Source organism: Anguilla rostrata, chromosome 8 (genome assembly GCF_018555375.3).
Source record: "Anguilla rostrata isolate EN2019 chromosome 8, ASM1855537v3, whole genome shotgun sequence".
Lineage (NCBI taxonomy): Eukaryota > Metazoa > Chordata > Actinopteri > Anguilliformes > Anguillidae > Anguilla > Anguilla rostrata.
This window is the reverse complement of record NC_057940.1, coordinates 36,787,844-36,810,660: the sequence shown is the minus strand read 5'-3', so window position 1 is coordinate 36,810,660 and position 22,817 is coordinate 36,787,844. Positions and strand designations below refer to the sequence as shown.

The following is a 22,817-nucleotide window of genomic DNA, read 5'->3' as shown; positions in this document are numbered from 1 at the left end:
ACATCATCATACTGCTGCCTGTGTCAGTGTCTGTGAAAGGACTGGACAGTCACTGATCAGTACTGGGGGTCTTAAAGTGTGTGGAGCAGTGAGGCGGGACAGGTATGCAAAGCCCCTTCCTCTATACAAATCCTGTCACACACAGTTAGAGGAGCTCTGATGTGTGAACAGCAGTGGGTCTACAGAGGGCTGGGACACATGCTTTGCTCACAGCTGCTTTTTATCCAGTTAAACACTCAAATGTCAATATTACTTTTTCTAGCATTATACTGTATAATTATATTATTTACTGTTGTGTGTTTTCATCAGACGACACAGTAGCACTCTGTCCTTCCTGTGGGTAAATAGTGAAAATAAAATGTATATAAATCCCTTTAAATAAAAGCTATGATTCTGAACAGTAACCGCCTTTGAATTATTTGTTTACAAAACAAAATCTTTGGAGTATAAAGAAAAAATATGTCCATGTCCCAAACATCATGGTGCTCACTGTGTATGGGAAATGTAGTAGAGGTAAAATGAGGATAGTACAACGGTCTAAGTGGTTATAAGGCTGAAGTAAGGGCTGCTGGGTAGCTCCCTCGTAAATTCCCGCATGCTGTACATTAGTGAGTGCCATTGTCTCAGACTGACTGTGGCCAGATATCCTGCTGGGTTGATGCACAACTAGCTCTTTGTCAGCCAATGGATTAATGGAAGGGATTCAGTCGATGGGGAGAGCAATGTTGCTCGAGTAAATCGCTGTTGGCGTCGGGCACCAGTGGCTTGTCCCCTGCGCATGCGTATGATTGGATCTCCTCCACCCCTTTTCTGTGTGTGCGCAGCTCTTGTGCTGCAGTGTGAAACGAAGCAGCTGGGTGGTACTGTGTCATTTGAGGAGAAATGTGAGAAGTCCTTACTCTCCTGAGCTGGAAGCAGGACCACACATGAGGGCATGCTTGGACGTAGTTTGCAAATTAGGCATACCAAATTTAGTGCAATTGGAGATTGGAGATGAATTTAAAATTGACTGCACAGCTAAGACATCAGTTTGATCCCATCTGAAAATAAATACCTTTAATGACACCAGTTATGATCCATCCATCCATCCACCCATTATCTATACCTGCTTATCCTGGGCAGGGTCGCAGGGGGTTCTGGAGCCTATCCCAGCATGCACTGGGTGACATGCAGGTAACCAGTTATCATCTATGTATTGAATACATAATCAAAATACCTTTCTGAAAGAAATTAATTTGAATATCCCTCTCATTGCACTTCTGGGAGAATGTTCACATACTCTGATATTGGGTGAACTCAGCCGAACCTGGTCATCATTGTTGCTTGTGAAATGATTCTATGTGTTTCCGGTGATGTAGTGGTACAGAAGTATGCGTGTTTCAGCATCAGCTCTGCTATGGGTTCTGTATGTCACACAGAGCAGCTCCTCTTCAGCACAGAGAGGTGTGCATTAAGGGCTGTAGCTCATTGTCGCCCCCTACAGCCCAGCTGTAAATACTGGTGTCCCAGATCAGTGACTCCCCCCTCAGCACCTGCAGTAGGTCCCAGCTGCAGCAGTGCAGTCTCTGTGCAGTCTCACTGAGGGAGGTTTTTGTACGGCTCTGTATCACTGTGTGAACACACCACCACTGTGGTAACTCTGACAGTAATAATCTCCTGCATCTTCAGTCTGGACTCCAGTGATTTTCAGTGTAAACTGAGTCTCAGATCCACTCCCACTGAAACGATCAGGAATCCCAGTCTGGCGACTTGTGGCAAGATAAATCAGAAGTTTAGGAGCCTGACCAGGTTTCTGCAGGTACCAGTAGAGACAGGGACCGATGTCATCTTCGGAATTTATGCAGTCACCCACACTCTGACTAGCTGTACAGCTGATAGAGACAGTGTCTCCCTGCTGAACAGACCGAGCTGCTGGATCTTGAGTCAGCACTATATCTGCCATTGATCCTGAAAAACAAAACATGGAAATTGATGCCAGAGCACATTAATATTGTCCAACAATGCAATATTCTGGAAAATTTGTCAATAATGCCAATATTTATAAAAACAGTTGTGTTGTGAAAATGGTGAACTATATGCAAAATCCCAAGTTAAAATGCATCAATCTTTCTCACCTTGTACAAAAAGTCCCAACATCACCAGCAGTAGAACGACTGACATTGTCATAATGCTGCCTGTGTCAGTGTCTGTGAAAGGACTGGATAGTCACTGATCAGTACTGGGGGTCTTAAAGAGTGTGCAGCAGTGAGGCAGGACAGGTATGCAAAGCCCCTTCCTCTATACAAATCCTGTCACGCACAGTTAGAGGAGCTCTGATGTGTGAACAGCAGTGGGTTTATAGAGGGCTGGGACACATACACTATTCACTGCTATTTTCATCCAGACAGCATATTTATAGTATGCATTTAGGGAATTAATTCTGAAATTAGATTGCACTTTTATAGATCCATGACTGGTCACGGGTGACAGCATTTTGACTAATATGCCAGAAAATGTGTATTTAATAAATATCTGTGTTGTTTGTTCTGATAGACGTTTCAGTATCAGAAATAAAAAATTCCGTGACATCATGCATGCACAGGACATGATTCAAATGTTGTATATCCTTGTCAAAAGAATATTATTCAAATGTCGTCTATCCTTGTGAAAAGAATGTGAACTAAAACACTGTTAGAATGACATTTTTCTTTTGTCGTTATGAGCAGGTCCTTCCTTCATATTTATCACTGTAGTTTTCAGATGATTGGAATGAGGTTCTTTGTGTTATCAGAGGGATTACTGTGCTAACTGTAGAAGCGAACTCCAGTGCAGCAGTGGAACGTCCATTATTGTTTCATCACTGATTTATTTTTCATTTTTTAAAAATACATTCATATTTATTGAGTCATGCCTTCCATCCTCCATCCCCATTCTTTCAATGTCCTCCATCATTTTGTGAGAGCACAGAGAAACCATATCTCCTATAATGCACATTCTCCCAGCAAACACTTCTTTCCCTGCACAGCAGATCGCTCACTTACATGTACAGGGAGAGAGTACATCCTGTTCCGCTTATATAGACAGACTACTCCATTGTGTGGCTGCTTTAAACTGCACTGGTTCGGTCTAAATGTAATACCAGCCTGGGGTTTTTTTTTCACAAAGCAGGGTTACTGAGTTAGCTGGGTAACTGTGCTGAGTAAAACCCAGAACAGCTCTTTTTACTTCAGTCCATGTGCCATATTTTGGAGGATTCTGGGTTTTACTGAGTGCACTTATCCAGCTAACTCAGTAATCCTGCTTTATGAAACAGGGTCCTGTAGTTTCCTCTCCCTCATTATACTGTAGTGCTTTTATATCAGGAGCAAAACAGCACTCTCTGTCTCCGCCCTGTGGTCACACATTGTAACGGCAGCTTGTGCCATGTATATGTACAGAAGTGTGACCCGTAGTGGTGTCCTCTACAGCCCTAGAATGCTGATTACTATGCTGAAAATTTGGAAGGGAGCACAGGGTTAGTCCTACATTACTTATTCAAATTTGGCCAAAATTATACTTAAATGAGATTTCAGTAAGCATGAAAATTCCACCCATTGTAAATCATGACCATACTTATGAACAATGCTTTTGCTCATACCTGCATCCATGCAAATGAATGAGCGAGATTTCCTATGTCCTATGATGTATCAGTTTTTTCACAACCGAGGGTGAAAGTGAAGACAGTGCTGAAGATGGAGCTGAGTTTGGAGTTTGGGAAAGAGCAGGAGGAACACTGCTGGGGGTGTGAGAGCCACTCTCATCACTGAATGCCCTGTAGCCGGTAGCTCATTGGTATTCCGTATTAATTTCCAAAGATGCTGTGCAACTACAGGACATGAATTATCCTAGAATGTTCCTGGGTCTCATCATCGTCAATAAGGTAACATTGACCAGTGTCCAAAAAAATCTGTTTAGATCCTTAATTATAATTTACCCCTGGAAAAACCTCAAATACATACAAACTTTATATTCAAGATATTTCACTTGTTTGTGTTGAGTCCCACCTCTGGTCCAGTAAACGTAATTGAATTGCAATTCACCACTCCAGTTTTTTGGTTAAATCGGTGCATCTTTTCCTTGTGTTTACAAAGTGCTGATATCTCAAGTGTATAAGTGCCAGTATCTCAAGTGTATTCATTCAGTGAAAGGTTTATGCTAATATAATTAAAATGGATCTTAAAAGGAAGGTTTTGGATGTGCTCACATTTGGAGAAATTGTATTATCTTTATATTAAAAAATGAGCGTTATTAATGCACAAAACAGCTCAGAATTTGAGCAGAGCCCTTCATTGTCACAGATCAATGCCTCCCCCCTCAGCACCTGCAGTAGGTCCCAGCTGCAGCAGTGCAGTCTCTGTGCAGTCTGACTCAGGGAGGTTTTTGTACGGCTCTGTATCACTGTGTGAACACAGGACCACTGTGGTAACTCTGACAGTAATAATCTCCTGCATCTTCAGCCTGGACTCCAGTGATTTTCAGTGTAAACTGAGTCCCAGATCCACTCCCACTGAAACGATCAGGAATCCCAGACTGGCGTGTTGTGGCATAATAAATGAGAAGTTTAGGAGCCTGACCAGGTTTCTGCTGGTACCAGTAGAGGTTGTTGCCATTGTAAACGCTCTGACTGACTGTACAGCTGATAGAGACAGTGTCTCCCAGCTGAACAGACTGAGCTGACGGAGACTGAGTCAGGACTATATCTGCCATCGATTCTGAAAAAGAATAAACGTTAGTTTGAACATAAATATTTCAGTAATGTTTATATATAATTGTGAATTTGAATATAAAAACAGCAAATGATTTTGTGAAAAATTACCAAACATTTATTAAAATATGACAAAAACCCCAAGTGATCAATTACAACGAAATGAGGTTTTCTCACCCTGAGCAAAGAGTCCCAGCATCACCAGCAGTAGAAAGACTGACATCATCATAATGCTGCCTGTGTCAGTGTCTATGATCACTGATCAGCACTGGGGGTCTTAAAGTGTGTGGAGCAGTGAGGCAGGACAGGTATGCAAAGTCCCTTCCTCTTTACAAATCCTGTCACAAAAAGTTAGAGGAGCTCTGATGTGTGAACAGCAGTGGGTCTGTAGAGGGCTGGGTTACGTGCACTATTCACTGCTGTTTTTCCCCATTGTGATGCAGGGACTGGGTGCCCCGCCCAGCTGTACTTGTTTTCTCTCTCTCTCCTGTCACCTCTCCCAATTTCCAGTGTCTGCAGGATCATGACAATCGGTACAGCCAGAGGCCAGAGTTAATCAGCCCAAACAGAACCGCAGTAATTACACCAGTTCTTCAGTGATTGGGAGCAGGCTCTTCCAGGAGGGGCTCCAGCTGCAGCACTTAAAGCCCCCCCCCCACCTCCTGATCAAAGGGTCACTGCCCAGAGCCTGGGGCCCTCACTGTGGGACTGCTTCACTAACGGTGTGTGATTCTCCTCACAGATGCTGACTGTCTGTGAACCCCAGGAAACTGGGAGTCTGTTCTCACCTGTAACCCTTTCACTCCAGCTGAAGAAACCACTACACAGTTTTTTTCCTTACTGCTTAACTTTTGTGTTTATCAAATACAAAGCTGGCAGCATTAGACATTATAAAGATCTCAAAATGTGCTTATATTACTGTCTATTACACATTTTAAAGCTCTAAATGATTTCCAGGCGTTAATAATGTATGTTTTCTTCAGTTCTGTAGTTGGTATCATTGTGAATAATTAGCCAGACACTGGGATTGGGAAGTCCTGGATTCAGAGAGCACTGCTTCACTTTCGCTTAGATTTACATTCAAATCTGGATTTTGCCTTCACAAACACAATTTGACAAGTTCAACAATGATAAATCCCAACTTGCTAGAAGAAGTGTAATGCTATCATTTTCATGTAAAAGATAAGCACACACATTAATTGAATACAGACTAGAATTTTGCTCTAGTTTGAGATGACAAATCATATTTGAAAGCCTACATCATGAATGAAAACATTTATTTCAGATCCTCGATGGACACAGTTATAACTCCATCCTGGATAGTGCTGAAAATCATTCACTCTCCCCCAATGTGTGTGCTGTTACCCACCATGTCTTTACTGCAATGCACAGACTCAGCAGCACAGGCACTGAGCTGGAGGCCTGTGCATCTTGTGCAGTTGACACAGGCAGGAAGCAGGCAGCCTGTGGAGGACCAAATAACCAGAGTCACTCTTACATGATGAGGCAAGAACAGCTGAGCCAACTGACACCCTCCCTTTCTGATCAGCACTATGGCCAATTACACACTGGCCTGTGTTGTTACTGGCCAGTCAGGAGCAGCACCATCAGAATTCAACACCAGATTGAAACTTCCACTTATCAGCGTTATTACCTCAGGGATAACAGTGGTGCTGATGAAGGTAAAACTCAAAATTAAGTTAAAGTGACCATTGGCTCAATGTTTTCTTTTTAAGTTGTCTTCGAAAAGAGGTCTGAGTAAAATTAAGAAAAATGTGGAAAAAAAGTTGAAGAATAACCATTGTGGCTGTCCATGGTTACTGAATGTCTGTGGGGTTCAGGAATAGTAGGAATCTGTGACTCCATACAGGAGGTGATGAGCGCTCATCTGTTCATCTCGCGCTACTGGTCCTGTCACAGTCGCATCATTTATCATTTCGAGTCAGGGCACTTGAATTACAGAATGGGTATTGAAACATATTTAATATTAATATTTCAAACTTAATAATGAGAACACGATCTTAACAGCTTTCAGAACATCATCTTAATTGTTCTTCCTCAATTCTCCAGCAGAGGACTTTCTAACACTACTCAGTCTGTCAGATCAACGATCTGTCCAACAGGCAGGTTTTTGCACGTCCGGTTAATTAGATTCAATCACTTTGGTGGACTTTCGGTGGCGGGACCAAACTGGAAATCGGCAGTAAGTGGCGACACAACCCGGCTTTCTAAACTTTTTCTGCAAAAATTTTAGAAGATTCTACCAGATTCTATCAGTTTAAACGAAGTGTTAGCATTGTAAATTCCACATTTGATCCTATTCAAGCTGTTTCAGTAGTTCAGTTAGACGAAAAACACAGATCCACATAAAGCTCATCAAAGTAAACTACATTTGCAGAGGATATAGTGTACAAAAATCAAAGGGCATGTAACATGTAACAAATTCAACAAACAAAAGCCACGTAAAGTCAGAAAGAATGAAAAAGGGCAAAGGCAAACGACTGTCTCTAGAGTGAGAGGTTTTTGTACGGCGGGTGAATGAGTCTGCATCACTGTGGGTCACTTTTGGTGGCGGAACAAAACTGTCAGTTGGACGTAAGTAATTTCTCTTTCAGACCCATCACTATCGATTTTTGTTTCATTTTAAGATGCTGCAATTTTCCGACGAAGTAAATCAAAATGCTAATCATTTTTGTGATGCGTGAATTAACAAAAAACAGTAGGCTTATTATTTGCAAAATTGGGAATTGATCTCAAATCCTTCTGAATTAATTTTAATTCACTTCACAAATAGCTTTTTCTCATTGTAAACATTCCACATTTTATATAATTCAAGCTGAATCAGGTGTTCAGCTGAACAGAAAAAAGAACATATGCACGTGAAAAGCTCAACAAAGTAGCTAAGCTGCGTTTGCGTAAAATATTTACAAATCAAAGGACATGTAACATTTAAAAAAATGGTCAGAAAGAACGGGAAGGGGCAAAGGAAAGCTGTGTCGCTTGAGTGAGAGGTTTTTGTACGGCGGGTGAATGAGTCTGTGTCACTGTGGAGGACTTTCGGTGGCGGAACAAAATTGTCAGTTGGACGTAAGTAATTCTCTTTCAGATCCATTTAATTAAGCCGGTGTTTTTGCTTTCTTTTTAAATATGCTGTAAATCTTCCGACGTTAGACGTTGTAAATCGAATTTATAATCATTGTTGTGATACGTGAAAAATTCTCACATTCTTTTTAATCTATCCATCTTTGACTTCAGTCTGTCAGTCTTCGTGTTTGATGCTTAGATGACAGTACCGATTGTCAGATGCCTTTTCGATTTTGTGCTCCAGATGGACTAAATAAATTGCATTGGTGTACTTCACGTCCATAGGATCACAACGGCTTTATTGATTTTTGAACAGTCTAATGGTATTAATGGTACAGTCTAAGGAACTACGAACATCATCGTTTTCTCGGTGACATGCAATTCGACTGTTATCCACGTAATTAAAAATAAATAAATAAATAAATAAAATAATAAGTCATGTCTTAGCATTCTGTAGGCTACGGAATATTGGTTTCAGTGCTAAAAATGTGAGAAATTTCCATTTTTGATGAATTCGTTTTTCTATTTGATACATTGTAGTAAGGTTTAAGAAAAGTTGGTAATGCTGTTTTCAGACTGCGTGTTCAGTTCATAAATGAGAAGGAACACAAAGGAAACTTCAGAAAATGTGATTCATTCTGTAGATCATCAGTGTTTAATGCCATTATGCATTTATTTATTCTTTCATTAAAGGTTGAGGATATTATTTAGGGAACTGATTTATAATTTACAAAAGCAGGTCAAGCTGTACAAGAGCTGGAGAATACAATTAAACCTTTAATGAAGAGTTCTGTTGCAGCGCCAAATCTTCTCATTATAAAGGGCACTCACAGTTTATAATAATAATAATCATAATAACTTAAAGAAGCAGACTGAATATTTAATCGTGTCAGGATGCATTTTATTCTGCAATGTGAGGTGAATCGGGATAAACTCACTTCAGCCACTGCCTGAGTATAACGCCTGATAATTTCTGCATCACATTCATGTCTCATTGTGCCGACAGAATGATTGACACATGGGGGCGTGTCCACTGTCTGACCTCACCACATCTCTGCTCTGTCTCCCAGGTGACACAGTCCCCGCCCTCACAGTCCTGCCCCCCTCCAGTGTGGAGGTGAAGCAGGGGAAGGCCACACTGGTGTGTCTGGCCAACAAGGGCTTCCCGTCAGACTGGACTCTGCACTGGAAAGTGGACGGTACCAGTAGGAGCTCGGGCGTGGCCGGGAGCGCCGGGGTCCTGGGGAAGGACGGCCTGTACAGCTGGAGCAGCTCCCTGACTCTCAGTGCGGACGACTGGATGAAGGCGGGGTCACTGACCTGTGAGGCCACAAAGGGCTCCCAGTCTGCCCCCCCTCAGACACTGAGGAGAGCTGACTGTGCTGAGTAGGGCGGGTGCAGGCCCAGCTCACACACTCTGATCACACTGTGTTTACCCTGCTCTGCTCTCAGCCTCTCTGCTCCTTACTGCTGCACACTGAGCTGGGCCTGTGTGTGAATCCTTCCTCCAGCCTGAGCTGTCACTGCTAATGTCTCACATGTGCTCTGCTTGTGTCCTCAACAAATATGCATACCTGCCTTCTTATTTGTGTTTGTGTGATTTTGGCAATAGCTGTTAGATAAAATCATTGAAATAATAAAGATTCTTTGAAAGTTATTGTTTGACTGCTGTTATTATAAAAATAGACTTTGTGATCCTGTTGTTTTTGTGCAAAATCTGTAGTGATTCCACCAAAAGGCCAGCCCTCACTCTGATGAAATCACAATTATGTTCTTGCCACTGAAATACTTTTGGAATACTCCCAAGAATTCAAATAAGATAATAAAATTAAACTTTTTCTGTTAATTGAAAAAGAATATATATTATTTATTGAGTCAGTGGTTTAATTCTAAATAGGTTTCCATTCCTGTCTGTACGTTATTTGATAAAATGTATTGAGAAACCACTAAGAAATATTACATGAGTTTTCTTTTCATGGAAAATACAATTATAATTAATTACTAAATTACTTTATACCAATTTATAAGAGACTCAGCCAGAGACCAGATGGAGGCGATGAGAGGTTGTGTGTGAAATAACTGATCTGGAATCAGTTAAGGAGGGGCAGTCCCAGCTCTGGAGGCCTGCTGAGAGGAGCAGTGATGTGTGAGCACGCTCAGTGCAGTTCTGTGCAGCAGGATGTGTGCTCTGCTCACACTAACCCCCTGGGGACAGCCCAGACACCTGGCCACAGTACTGCTCTATTCCCAGATTGAGTCAGTCCCACTGAGGGAAAGCAGAACCAGCCTGCCCCGCCCTGCATATGCAAATCTGAGTTTCACCCCCACAGCTTGCAGTTTCTCAGCCCAAAATACTCCACCACTGAGACAGCTGTTTGAGCTTGAGGAGGTGGAGGGCTCATTTCCATAGTTAGCTAAAAATAGGATGTGTGTGTACCTTACGTCTGCCTTAGCGTGAATCTCAGATTAGAGATTTCACATCTGAGGGGACTTGCACTCTTATTTATCTGTACAGAATAATAATGTGAAACTTAAACTTAACCTTTAAGTATCATAATATAACTAAATTAAAGTGCCTAGAATCATAAATACAGTCTAATCTCAAAATACAATTGTGCATTTAAGTGAGAAAATATTTTATAAACGAAGATGAGCAGACAAGTAAAATTATGCTTTCATTGTAAATGCATAAATTAATTAAATAAAAAATGGGTTCTCTATTCATAAATATTCAGAAAACAACATATTCTTACAAAAATTTGATGATTACAATTACTATTTGCATTTCAAATACTCCAAAGATTTTCAAAAAAAAAATTATTTTCTGCATTTTAAAATTGTCAGTGGCTTCAATGAGTGTTTTAGTCATTTAGTGTTTCCTTGTGATTTCATGGAGTGAAAAATTTAATTGTATCTGTTCCACTTTTTGAATGGAGAAAAAGAGGTCTCCATAACTATTAAGTTATTGGTTAAAACATTATTTTGGAGTCAAATAATTGAAATATTATTAAATTAGTGCTGTTCCATGCAGCAACAGGTAAGACTACACGAATTTCTTCTCCACTCAGATACTTCTGCTGTTTGGTGCATCAGAGGGGTCTCTTACAGTTGGTGATCTTGACACTTGACGAGTATCTGAGGGGTTTTCTCACTTTTATATATTCCATCCTTCAAATTTCCAAATACGCAATGCTGCATTTATTCAGCAAACACAAACAGGTTTTGGTAATACTAACCCAGTACTGACCCCATGCCTGAAATATAATGGATGCCTGTGCAATTGAATGCATTAAGCTCAAGGGATATCAATTCAAAATGAATGCACTGATATCCGTTGAGTTTAAAATGATCAAATTTAATAATATGGGAGCTTGTTATGGAAGTCTATCCATGCTGTATCATGCAAAGTTGCGTTTAAATTGAATAACTAACGAGAAAATTTGAAACTTAAAAAAAAAGATGATGGTGCCAATCAAAGAAATACTGTCGCAGAAAATAATAAATTCTGCGATTCAGTGCATCGTGGCTGAGATGTCACCAGGATCCCATCTGAACAGAAACACCTTTAATTACATAAACTCTGATGTATGTAATCAACTCAAAATACCCTTCAGACAGCAGTTAATTTGAAATCCCACTCATTCCTCCTCTAGGAGAAAGTACACATCCTCAGCTTAGGGTGAACTCCAGGTGATCATTGCTCCTTGTGAGCTGATATACGACGTGTTTCCTGTGATGCTGTGGTACAGTAGTGTGTGTGGTTCAGCAGCAGATCTGCTATGGGTTCTGTGCATGACACAGAGTAGCTCCTCTTCAGTACAGAGAGGCATAAATTGTCGCCCCCTACTGGTCCACTGGCAATATGTCCCAGATCAGTGCCTCCCCCCTCAGCACCTGCAGTAGGTCCCAGCTGCAGCAGTGCAGTCTGACTGAGGGAGGTTTTTGTACGGCTCTGTATCACTGTGTGAACACCCAGCTACTACTGATATAATGAGCACCCTGACAGTAATAATCTCCTGCATCTTCAGCCTGGACTCCAGTGATTTTCAGCGTAAACTGAGTCCCAGATCCAGTCCCACTGAAACGATCAGGAATCCCAGACTGGCGTGTTGTGGCAGCATAAATCAGAAGTTTAGGAGCCTGACCAGGTTTCTGCTGGTACCAGCTGAGACGGTCATTGCTGTAAACACTCTGACTGGCTGTACAGCTGATAGAGACAGTGTCTCCCAGCTGAACAGACTGAGCTGCTGGATCCTGAGTCAGGACTATATCTGCCATTGATTCTGAAAACAAAACATGAAAATGGTAGTCATACCAATTCTCAAACAGGGAAATATTTTGGTAAACTGGACATTAATGACAAAGGCTGTGAACACATATTCTTTGTCAAAAAATGTGAAAGATAATATAACATGACCAAAAGTTAAAATGGATCTGTCTTTCTCACCTTGTACAAGAAGACCCAGCATCACCAGCAGTAGAACGACCAACATCATTATAGTGCTGCCTGTGTCAGTGTCTTTGAAAGGACTGGACAGTCACTGATCAGTACTGGGGATCTTAAAGGGTGAGGAGCAGTGAGGCAGGACAGGTATGCAAAGCCCCTTCCTCTATACAAATCCTGTCACACACAGTTAGAGGAGCTCTGATGTGTGAACAGCAGTGGGTCTATAGATGGCTGGGACATGTGCTGTTTTTACCCTGTTCAATGTTCATATTCAATATTACTATTTTTAGCTTTGTAATTTCTGATTTTATAAGCATAATTGTTGAAAACAGGCAGGTTGAATATGGATTATCATTGTGCAAAATACGTGTTGAATTCATTTACGTTGCATGTTATATTTGACTTTCCAATCTCCCATAAAGAAACTATCAGTCAGGCACAGGGAATTATTCAGTTACAGTATAGCCATTTAGAATCAATGAAAAGTGAAAAAATTGTATTATTTTGAACATTTCCTGATTTCACTCATATCTTCTTCTCAGTTTTTTGTGCAGTTGTATTGTGACAACTAGCAATGAAAATGTTTTTTTTTTTTAATACTGTGAAAACTAAGCTGACTGTGGAAAAGTTATTCCATGATTTAAGCCAGGCTTTAGTGTCATTTTTGTGCTAAACTGTAATTCCTCCATCAGTCCTGGAGAGCACAGAAAATCATGCTCGGCCCCATGTGCTGCCAGTAGCCTATAATATTCATTTTGCTCTCAGCCAGCTGAGCAGCGCAGCCACTGAATCTGGGAGCTCACATTGTGCAGCTGGTAGAGCCAGACTGCAGGAAAACAGTCAACCAGAGGAATCACTTTGTCCTCAGTGAGAAAAGGACAACTGGGCTGAATGAATCCCTCCCTCCTAATGTGACCATACAGATAATGATATGTTCCCTTCTACACAGTGGCTCACAGGATTGGTCAGCATTTATATTATTTTATTTATTGAGCACGTGGAAAGCACTGTATGGACTAGACCACTGGAGGCCCCAGGATTGGTCAGCAGCGCCTATCAGACTGTAGTTTGTGCTCTTTTATTATGGTGTTAGAGGGTCAGATCAGAAGCAGCAGTGGTGCTCTGATTGGTCAGGGTGTGTAACAGCAGCCTGTGTGATGTGTGCTGGGAGAGCTCTGGACTGAGTGACTCTATTGTGCTGGACTTCCTGCTGTTCACTGCTACAGGGTTCTGTGACATCTTGTGTTAAACTATTTTACAATGAATTCAAAATGCAAAGTCATTGGAAATTCATCGAAATTACATTCCTAAATAAAGGCTAGGATGCACTGAAATTAAAATGTAGTGTAATTTTTTTGAAAAGAGAATCTGAACAATTTCATAATAATCCACTTTAGCTCAATATTTTCAAGCAAAGCCCCTCAATGTCTCGGGTCAGTGCTTCCCCCCTCAGCACCTGCAGTAGGTCCCAGCTGCAGCAGTGCAGTCTCTGTGCAGTCTGATTGAGGGAGGTTTTTGTACGGCTCTGTATCACTGTGTGAACAGCCAGCTACCACTGAGCTGATGTAAACTCTGACAGTAATAATCTCCTGCATCTTCAGTCCGGACTCCAGTGATTTTCACTGTAAACTGAGTCCCACATCCACTCCCACTGAAATGATCATGAATCCCAGACTGGCGACTTGTGGCAGCATAAATCAGAAGTTTAGGAGCCTGGCCAGGTTTCTGCAGGTACCAGTAGAGACGGTTGTTGCTGTAAACACTCTGACTGGCTGTACAGCTGATAGAGACAGTGCCTCCAGGCTGAACAGACTGAGCTGCTGGATCCTGAGTCAGCACTATATCTGCCATTGATTCTGAAAAACAAATCATGGAAATCCTGTCACACACAGTTAGAGGAGCTCTGATGTGTGAACAGCAGTGGGTCTATAGAGAGCTGGAACACATGCTGTTTTTACCCTGTTAAATGTTTAAATGTCAGTCTTACTGCTTGTGGTATTGTAATGTATGATTTTAGACAAATAACTGGTGAAAAAAGGCTTGCTGAATATGTCTCAACATTGTATAAAATATGTGTTGAATAAATTCACATTGCATGTTAGTATTGCAGTTTCTTTATACACCTGCTCTTTTCACTGCTGTTTTTCCCCAGTCAAGTATTTGAAAGTCAATATTACTGATTCTGACTGTACTGTATGATTATACTGTATGATTATGGGTGTGTAACTAGTGAAAACTGGCTAAATATGAGATATAATTGTAAAATATGTGGTTAATTAATTTAGACATTGTGTGCACTGATGACAAGTTCATTACAAGAGATCAAACAGTCTGGGACATCAGTCAGGCACAAGGAATTATTCATTACATTACATTACATTATAGGCATTTAGCAGACGCTCTTATCCAGAGCGACGTACAACAAGTGCATAGGTTCATGATGTAGAGGTGCAAAAGAAACACTAGAGTGAAGTAAGGATCGTAGTGCCAGAAGTGACCACATCGATCAGGACTCCAACCCTGTAGAGTAAGCTTGTTCAGCAAGCAAGAATCCTACCAAGTACAAACTAGCACTGGAATCACATCTAATCACACCTAATCAGACAAAAACAATCCTGCCAGATACACTAACATAATCATATTATCCTAACTAGGTACAGTGAGCTGAACTATAGGCTAGGGAGGGGTGGGGAGAGGTGCAGCCTGAAGAGATGAGTCTTCAGTCTGCGTTTGAAGGTGGTGAGATTCTCTGCTGTTCTGACCGTCACGGGGAGGTCATTCCACCAGCGAGGGGCCAGGACAGACAGCAGACGGGAGCGGGAAGTACAGACGCGAAGAGGGGGAGGTGCCAAGCGTCCAGAGGTGGCAGAACGGAGAGGTCTGGCTGGTGTGTAGGGTCTGATGATCCTCTGAATGTACCCTGGTGCTGACCCCTTAGCTGCCTGGTATGCAAGCACCAAGGTCTTAAATTTGATGCGAGCCATAACAGGCAGCCAGTGGAGGTCAGTGAGCAGGGTGGTGACATGGGAATGTCTGGGGAGGTTGTAGACCAGCATTCACAGTATATCCATACGGAATCAATGAAAAGTTGAATACTTTATTACTGTGAAAGTTTCCTGATTTCATTCAGAAGACCTTCTCACCCTGTATTTAATGCAGTTTTATTTTGACAACTAGCACTGAACATTTTTGTTTTTAAATACAGGAAATAATAAGTTGATCTTGGTAAATGTAATACATGTTTTAAACAAAGATTTATCCTAATTTTTGTCCTATACAGTAATTCCTCCATCAGTTCTGGAGCGCACAGAAAATCATGCTCTTCCCCATGTGCAGCCAGCAGTCTCTAAATTTCATTTTGCTCTCAGCCAGGTGAACAGCACAGCCACTGAATCTGGGAGCTCACATTGTGCAGCTGGCACAGGCAGACTGCAGGCAAACAGTCAAAAAGAGGAATCACTTGGTCCTCAGTGAGAAAGGGACAACTGAGCTGAATGAATCCCTCCCTCTTATGGTGACCATACAGATAATGATATGTTCCCTTCTACACAGCGGCTCACAGGATTGGTCAGCAGTGCCTATCAGACTGTAGTTTGTGCTCTTTTATTATGGTGTTAGAGGATCAGATCAGAAGCAGCAGTGGTGCTCTGATTGGTCAGGGTGTGTAACAGCAGCCTGTGTGATGTGTGCTGGGAGAGCTCTGGACTGAGTGACTCCACTGTGCTGGACTGCCTGCTGTTCACTGCTGCAGGGTTCTGTGACATCTTGTGTTAAACTCTTTTACAAAGAATTCAAAATGCAAAGTCATTGGAAATTTATCCAACTTACATCCCTAAATAAAGGCTAGGATGCACTGAAATTAAAATGTAGTGTAATGTTCTTGAATAGGGAATCTGAATGATTTCATAATAATCCACTGAAGCTCAATGTTTTCGAGCAAAGCCCCTCAATGTCTCGGGTGAGTGGCTCCCCCCTCAGCACCTGCAGTAGGTCCCAGCTGCAGCAGTGCAGTCTCTGTGCAGTCTGACTGAGGGAGGTTTTTGTATGGCTCTGTATCACTGTGTGAACACACCACCACTGTGGTAACTCTGACAGTAATAATCTCCTGCATCTTCAGCCTGGACTCCAGTGATTTTCAGTGTAAACTGATTCCCAGATCCACTCCCACTGAAACGATCAGGAATCCCAGACTGGCGAGTTGTGGCAAAATAAATCAGAAGTTTAGGAGCCTGACCAGGTTTCTGCAGATACCAGTAGAGGTGCTCGCCGTTGGAGTTTTTGTAAACACTCTGACTGGCTGTACAGCTGATAGAGACAGTGTCTCCCAGCTGAACAGACTGAGCTGCTGGATCCTGAGTCAGCTCTATATCTGCCATCGATTCTGAAAAAGAATAAAAGTTAGTTTGAACATAAATATTTCAGTAAAGTTTTTATATAATTGTGAATTTGAATATAAAAACAGCAAAAGATTTTGTGAAATATTACAAAACATTTTCTAAAATATGACCAAAACCCCAAGTGATCAATTTCAATAAAATGAGATTTTCTCACCCTGAGCTAAGAGTCCCAGCATCACCAGCAGTAAAAAGACCGACATCATCATAATGCTGCCTGTGTCAGTGCCTGTAAAAGGACTGGACAGTCACTGATCAGTACTGGGGGTCTTAAAGTGTGTGGAGCAGTGAGGCAGGACAGGTATGCAAAGCCCCTTCCTCTATACAAATCCTGTCCCACACCGTTAGAGGAGCTCTGATGTGTGAACAGCAGTGGGTCTATAGAGAGCTGGGACACATGCCTTACTCACAGGTATGTTTTATCCAGTTAAACACTCAAATGTCAATATTACTTTTTCTAACTATAGACTGTATTATTATATTATTTCTTGTCGTGCGTTGTCATCAGAAGCCACAGTAGCACTCCGTCGTTCCTGCGGTTACATGGTGAAACCAATACGTATATAAATCCCTTTAAATAAAAGCTATGATTCTGAACACTATCCATGTTTGAATTGTTTGTTCACAAAATAAAATTTTTGGAGTATAAAGAAAAAATATGTCTTTGTCCCAAATACTATGGTGTTCACTGTGTATGGGAAATGTAGTAGAGGTAAACATGACGAAAGTGCAACAGTCTAAGTGGTTATAAGGCTGAAGAATGGGCTGCTGGGTAAGATTGCCGCATGCGGTACATTAGTGAGATTCATTGTCTCAGACTGACTGTGGCCAGATATCCTGCTGGGTTGATGCACAACTAGCTCTGTTTCAGCCAAGGGATTTATGGAAGGGATTCAGTCGATGGGGTGAGAAATGCTGCTTGAGCAAATCGCTGTTGGCCGTCCGTGCACCAGTGGCTTGCCCCATGCGCACGCGTATGATTGGATCTCCTCCACCCCTTTTCTGCATGTGCGCAGCTCTTGTGGCTGCAGAGAAAAGAACCAGCTAGGTGGAACTGTGTCATTTTGAGGAGAAATGTGTGTTGTCTTCACTCTCCTGAACTGGCAGCAGGGCCATACATGAGAGCATGCTTGGACGTAGTTTGCAAATTAGGCATACCAAATTCAGTGCAATTGGAGATGATGAATTTAAAATTGACTGCATAGCTATGATACCAGCATGATTCCATCTGAAAATAAATACCTTTAATGACACCAGTTATGATCTATCCATCCATCCATCCATCCATTATCTATACCCGCTTATCCTGGGCAGGGTCACAGGGGGTTCTGGAGCCTATCCCAGCATGCACTGGGTGAGATGCAGGTAACCAATTATCATCTATGTATTGAATACATACTCAAAATGCCTTTCTGAAAGAAATCAATTTGAATATCCCTCTCATTCCACTTCTGGGAGAATGTTCACATACTCTGATATTGGGTGAACTCAGCCAAACCTGGTCATCATTGTTGCTTGTGAAATGATTCTATGTGTTTCCTGTGATGTTGTGGTACAGAAGTGTGTGTGTTTCAGCAGTAGCTCTGCTATGGGTTCTGTGTGTGACACAGAGCAGCTCCTCTTCAGCACAGAGAGGCATACATTCAGGGCTGTGGCTCATTGTCGCCCCCTACAGCCCAGCTGTAAATACTGGTGTTCCAGATCAGTGCCTCCCCCCTCAGCACCTGCAGTAGGTCCCAGCTGCAGCAGTGCAGTCTCTGTGCAGTCTGTCTGAGGGAGGTTTTTGTACGGCTCTGTATCACTGTGTGAATATATTTTTACTGTTGATGTAGTGAAAACTCTGACAGTAATAATCTCCTGCATCTTCAGCCTGGACTCCAGTGATTTTCAGTGTAAACTGAGTCCCAGATCCACTCCCACTGAAACGACTCGGAATCCCAGTCTGGCCTAATTTGGCACCAAAAATCAGAAGTTTAGGAGCCTGACCAGGTTTCTGCAGGTACCAGCTGAAACAGTCATTGGCACTGTAGCAAGTGGCCACACTCTGACTGGCTGTACAACTGATAGAGACAGTGTCTCCCAGCTGAACAGACCGAGCTGCTGGATCCTGAGTTAGGACAACTTGTGCCATTGTTTCTGAAAAATAAAATGGAAAAGAACATTTTAATATAAATATATCTCTCCATTACTAATATTCCTGGAAATAATGAACAGAAAGAAACTGGAAAATTTTAATGAAAAGTAACAAAACATTTTTTTTCTAAATTATCATCAAAATTCAAAGTGATCAATTAAAATGAGATCGAAGTGTCTCACCTTGTACAAGGAGTCCCAGCATCACCAGCAGTAGAAGGTTTGACATCATCATAATGCTGCCTGTGTCAGTGTCTGTGAAAGGACTGGACAGTCACCAATCAGTGCTGGGGGCCTTAAAGTGTGTGGAGCAGTGAGGCAGGACAGGTATGCAAAGCCCCTTCCTCTATACAAATCCTGTCACACACAGTTAGAGGAGCTCTGATGTGTGAACAGCAGTGGGTCTACAGAGAGCTGGGTCACATGCTTTACTCACTGCTATTTCATCTAGACAACATATTTATTGCGTGCATTAAGTGAATTATTTATGAAATTAGATTTCACTTTTATAGATCCATAATTGGTCACGGGTGACAGCATTTTGACTAATATTCCAGAAAATGTGTATTTAATAAATTTCTGTGTTTGTTCTGATAAACTTTCAGTATCGGAAATGAGAAATTCAGTGATATCATAGATGCACAGGAAATTATTCAAATGTCGTATATCCTTGTGAAAAGAATGTGAACTAAAACACTGTTAGAATGATATTTTCCTTTTGTCGTTATAAGCAGGTCCTTCCTTCATATTTAGCACTGTAGTTTTCAGATGATTGGAATGAGGTTCTTTGTGTTATCCGAGGGATTACTGTACTAACTGTAGAAGGGAAGTCCAGTGCAGCAGTGGAACGCCCATTATTGTTTCATCACTGATTTATTTTTCATTTTTTTTAAATTCATTAATATTTATTGAGTCATGCCTTCCATCCTCAATCCCCATTTTTTCAATGTCCTCCATCATTTTGTGAGAGCACAGAGAAACTATATCTCGCATAATGCACATTCTCCCAGCAAACACTTCTTTCCCTGCACTGCAGATCGCTCACTTACATGTACAGGGGGAGAGTACATCCTATTCAGCTTATATAGACAGACTACTCCATTGTGGGGCTGCTTCAGACTGCACTGATTAGGTCTAAGTGTAATGCCAGCCTGGGGTTTTTTCCACAAAGCAAGGTTACTGAGTTAGCTGGGTAACTGTGCTGAGTAAAACCCAGAACAGCTCTTTTTACTTCAGACTATGTGCCATATGTTGGATGGTTCTGGGTTTTACTCAGTGCACTTATCCAGCTAACTCAGTAATCCTGCTTTATGAAACAGGGCCCTGTAGTTTCCTCTCCCTCATTATACTGTAGTGCTTTTATATCAGAAGAAAAACAGTGCTCTCTATCTTCTCTCTGTGGTCACACAGTGTAATGGCAGCTTGTGCCATGTATAGAAGCTCAACCCATAGTGGTGTCACCTACAGCCATAGAATGCTGATTACTTGAAAATTTGGAAGGGAGCACAGGGTCAATCCTGCATTACTTATTCAAATTTGGCCAACATAATACTTAAAAAAGTCTTCAGTAAGCATGAAAATTTCTACTATTGTAAATCATGACGATACTTATGAACAATGCTTTTGCTCATACCTGCATCCATGCAAATGAATGAGCGAGATTTCCTATGATGTATCAGTTTTTTCACAACCGAGGGTGAAAGTGAAGACAGTGCAGAAGATGGAGCTGAGTTTGGAGTTTGGGAAAGAGCAGGAGGAACACTGCTGGGGGTGTGAGAGCCACTCTCATCACTGAATGCCCTGTAGCCAGTAGCTCATTGGTATTCGGTATTAATTTCCAAAGACGCTGTGCAACTACAGGACATGAATTATCCTAGAATGTTTCTGGGTCTCATCATCGTCATTAAGGGAACATTGACCAGTGTCCAAAAAATCTATTTCGATCCTTAATTATAATTTACCCCTGGAAAAACCTCAAATACGTACAAACTTTACATTCAAGAAATTTCACTTGTGTGTGTTGAGTCCCACCTTTGGTCCAGTAAACGTAATTGAATTGCAATTCACCACTCCAGTCTTCTGTTAAATCGATGCATCTTTTCCTTGTGTTTACAAAGTGCTGATATCTCAAGTGTATAAGTGCCAGTATCTCAAGTGTATTCATTCAGTGAAAGGTTTATGCTAATATAATTAAAACGGATCTTAAAAGGAAGGTTTTGGATGTGCTCACATTTGGAGAAATTGTATTATCTTTATATTAAAAAATGAGCGTTATTAATGCACAAAACAGCTCAGAATTTGAGCAGAGCCCTTCATTGTCACAGATCAATGCCTCCCCCCTCAGCACCTGCAGTAGGTCTCAGCTGCAGCAGTGCAGTCTCTGTGCAGTCTGACTGAGGGAGGTTTTTGTACGGCTCTGTATCACTGTGTGAACGGCCAGCTACTACCGATCTGATGTAAACTCTGACAGTAATAATCTCCTGCATCTTCAGCCTGGACTCCAGTGATTTTCAGTGTAAACTGAGTCCCAGATCCACTCCCACTGAAACGATCAGGAATCCCAGACTGGCGTGTTGTGGCATAATAAATCAGAAGTTTAGTAGCCTGACCAGGTTTCTGCTGGTACCAGTTGAGGTTGTTGCCATTGTAAACGCTCTGACTGACTGTACAGCTGATAGAGAAAGTGTCTCCCAGCTGAACAGACTGAGCTGACGGAGACTGAGTCAGGACTATATCTGCCATCGATTCTGAAAAAGAATAAACGTTAGTTTGAACATAAATATTTCAGTAATGTTTATATATAATTGTGAATTTTAATATAAAAACAGCAAATGATTTTGTGAAAAATTACCAAACATTTATTAAAATATGACCAAAACCCCAAGTGATCAATTACAACGAAATGAGGTTTTCTCACCCTGAGCAAAGAGTCCCAGCATCACCAGCAGTAGAAAGACTGACATCATCATAATGCTGCCTGTGTCAATGTCTATGATCACTGATCAGCACTGGGGGTCTTAAAGTGTGTGGAGCAGTGAGGCAGGACAGGTATGCAAAGTCCCTTCCTCTATACAAATCCTGTCACAAAAAGTTAGGGGAGCTCTGATGTGTGAACAGCAGTGGGTCTGTAGAGGGCTGGGTTACGTGCACTATTCACTGCTGTTTTTCCCCATTGTGATGCAGGGACTGGGTGCCCCGCCCAGCTGTGCTTGTTTTCTCTCTCCCTCCTGTCACCTCTCCCAATTTCCAGTGTCTGCAGGACCATGACAATCGGTACAGCCAGAGGCCAGAGTTAATCAGCCCAAACAGAACCGCAGTAATTACACCAGTTCTTCAGTGATTGGGAGCAGGCTCTTCCAGGAGGGGCTCCAGCTGCAGCACTTAAAGCCCCCCCCCAACCTCCAGATTGAAGGGCCACTGCCCAGAGCCTGGGGCCCTCACTCTGGGACTGCTTCATTAATGGTGTGTGATTCTCCCCACAGATGCTGACTGTCTGTGGCCCTCAGTGAACCCCAGGTACCTGGGAGTCTGTTCTCACCTGTAACCCTTTCACTCCAGCTGAAGAAACCACTACACAGTTGTAGCAAGTCGAGTGCTACCGCTCGTTTGAGAGAGGAGAGAGACGCGTTAATTTTTCAGGACGCGACTGCGTCTTGTTTTATTTCTCGGCCGCCACGCGGCTTTCTGTTCACAATACACAATAACAGATTTACAGCTTCACAATTCACGGCTGACAGCCCGTCAGCTCTTCTTCCGTCTCCCGTTCTGTCGCTTCTCTCTCTGTCGAGCAGCTTTTAAACGTCCAGGCTCACTGTCGAGGTAATCAGCACATTGTCAATCAATCAAACAATTAACCCTCAGTGCTGATTAATAAACCCCAACAGCCGTGGCGCAGAGTTCCGAGAGCCGCCCCGCCCACTCTCTCTCTCTGCAGCCAACGCAAAACCACGCCCACCCTACCACAACAGTTTTTTTCCTTACTGCTTAACTTTTGTGTTTATCAAATACAAAGCTGGTAGCATTAGACATTATAAAG

The 22,817-nt window shown here is 42.0% G+C and overlaps 1 long non-coding RNA gene and 2 gene segments (V, D, J or C); 1 reads left to right on the top strand and 2 right to left on the bottom strand.

Annotated features, from left to right (window-relative positions):
* The window catches only part of LOC135261614 (uncharacterized), a 45,449-nt gene that overhangs the window by 14,851 nt on the left and 7,781 nt on the right, over positions 1 to 22,817 (bottom strand). The window lies entirely within an intron of this gene.
* On the top strand, positions 6,093 to 9,460 carry LOC135261596 (Ig kappa-b4 chain C region-like). The segment is given in 2 exon segments: positions 6,093 to 6,405; positions 8,878 to 9,460. Coding segments are annotated over 2 exon segments (618 nt in total).
* On the bottom strand, positions 16,172 to 19,335 carry LOC135261606 (immunoglobulin kappa variable 4-1-like). The segment is given in 2 exon segments: positions 16,172 to 16,635; positions 18,965 to 19,335. Coding segments are annotated over 2 exon segments (378 nt in total).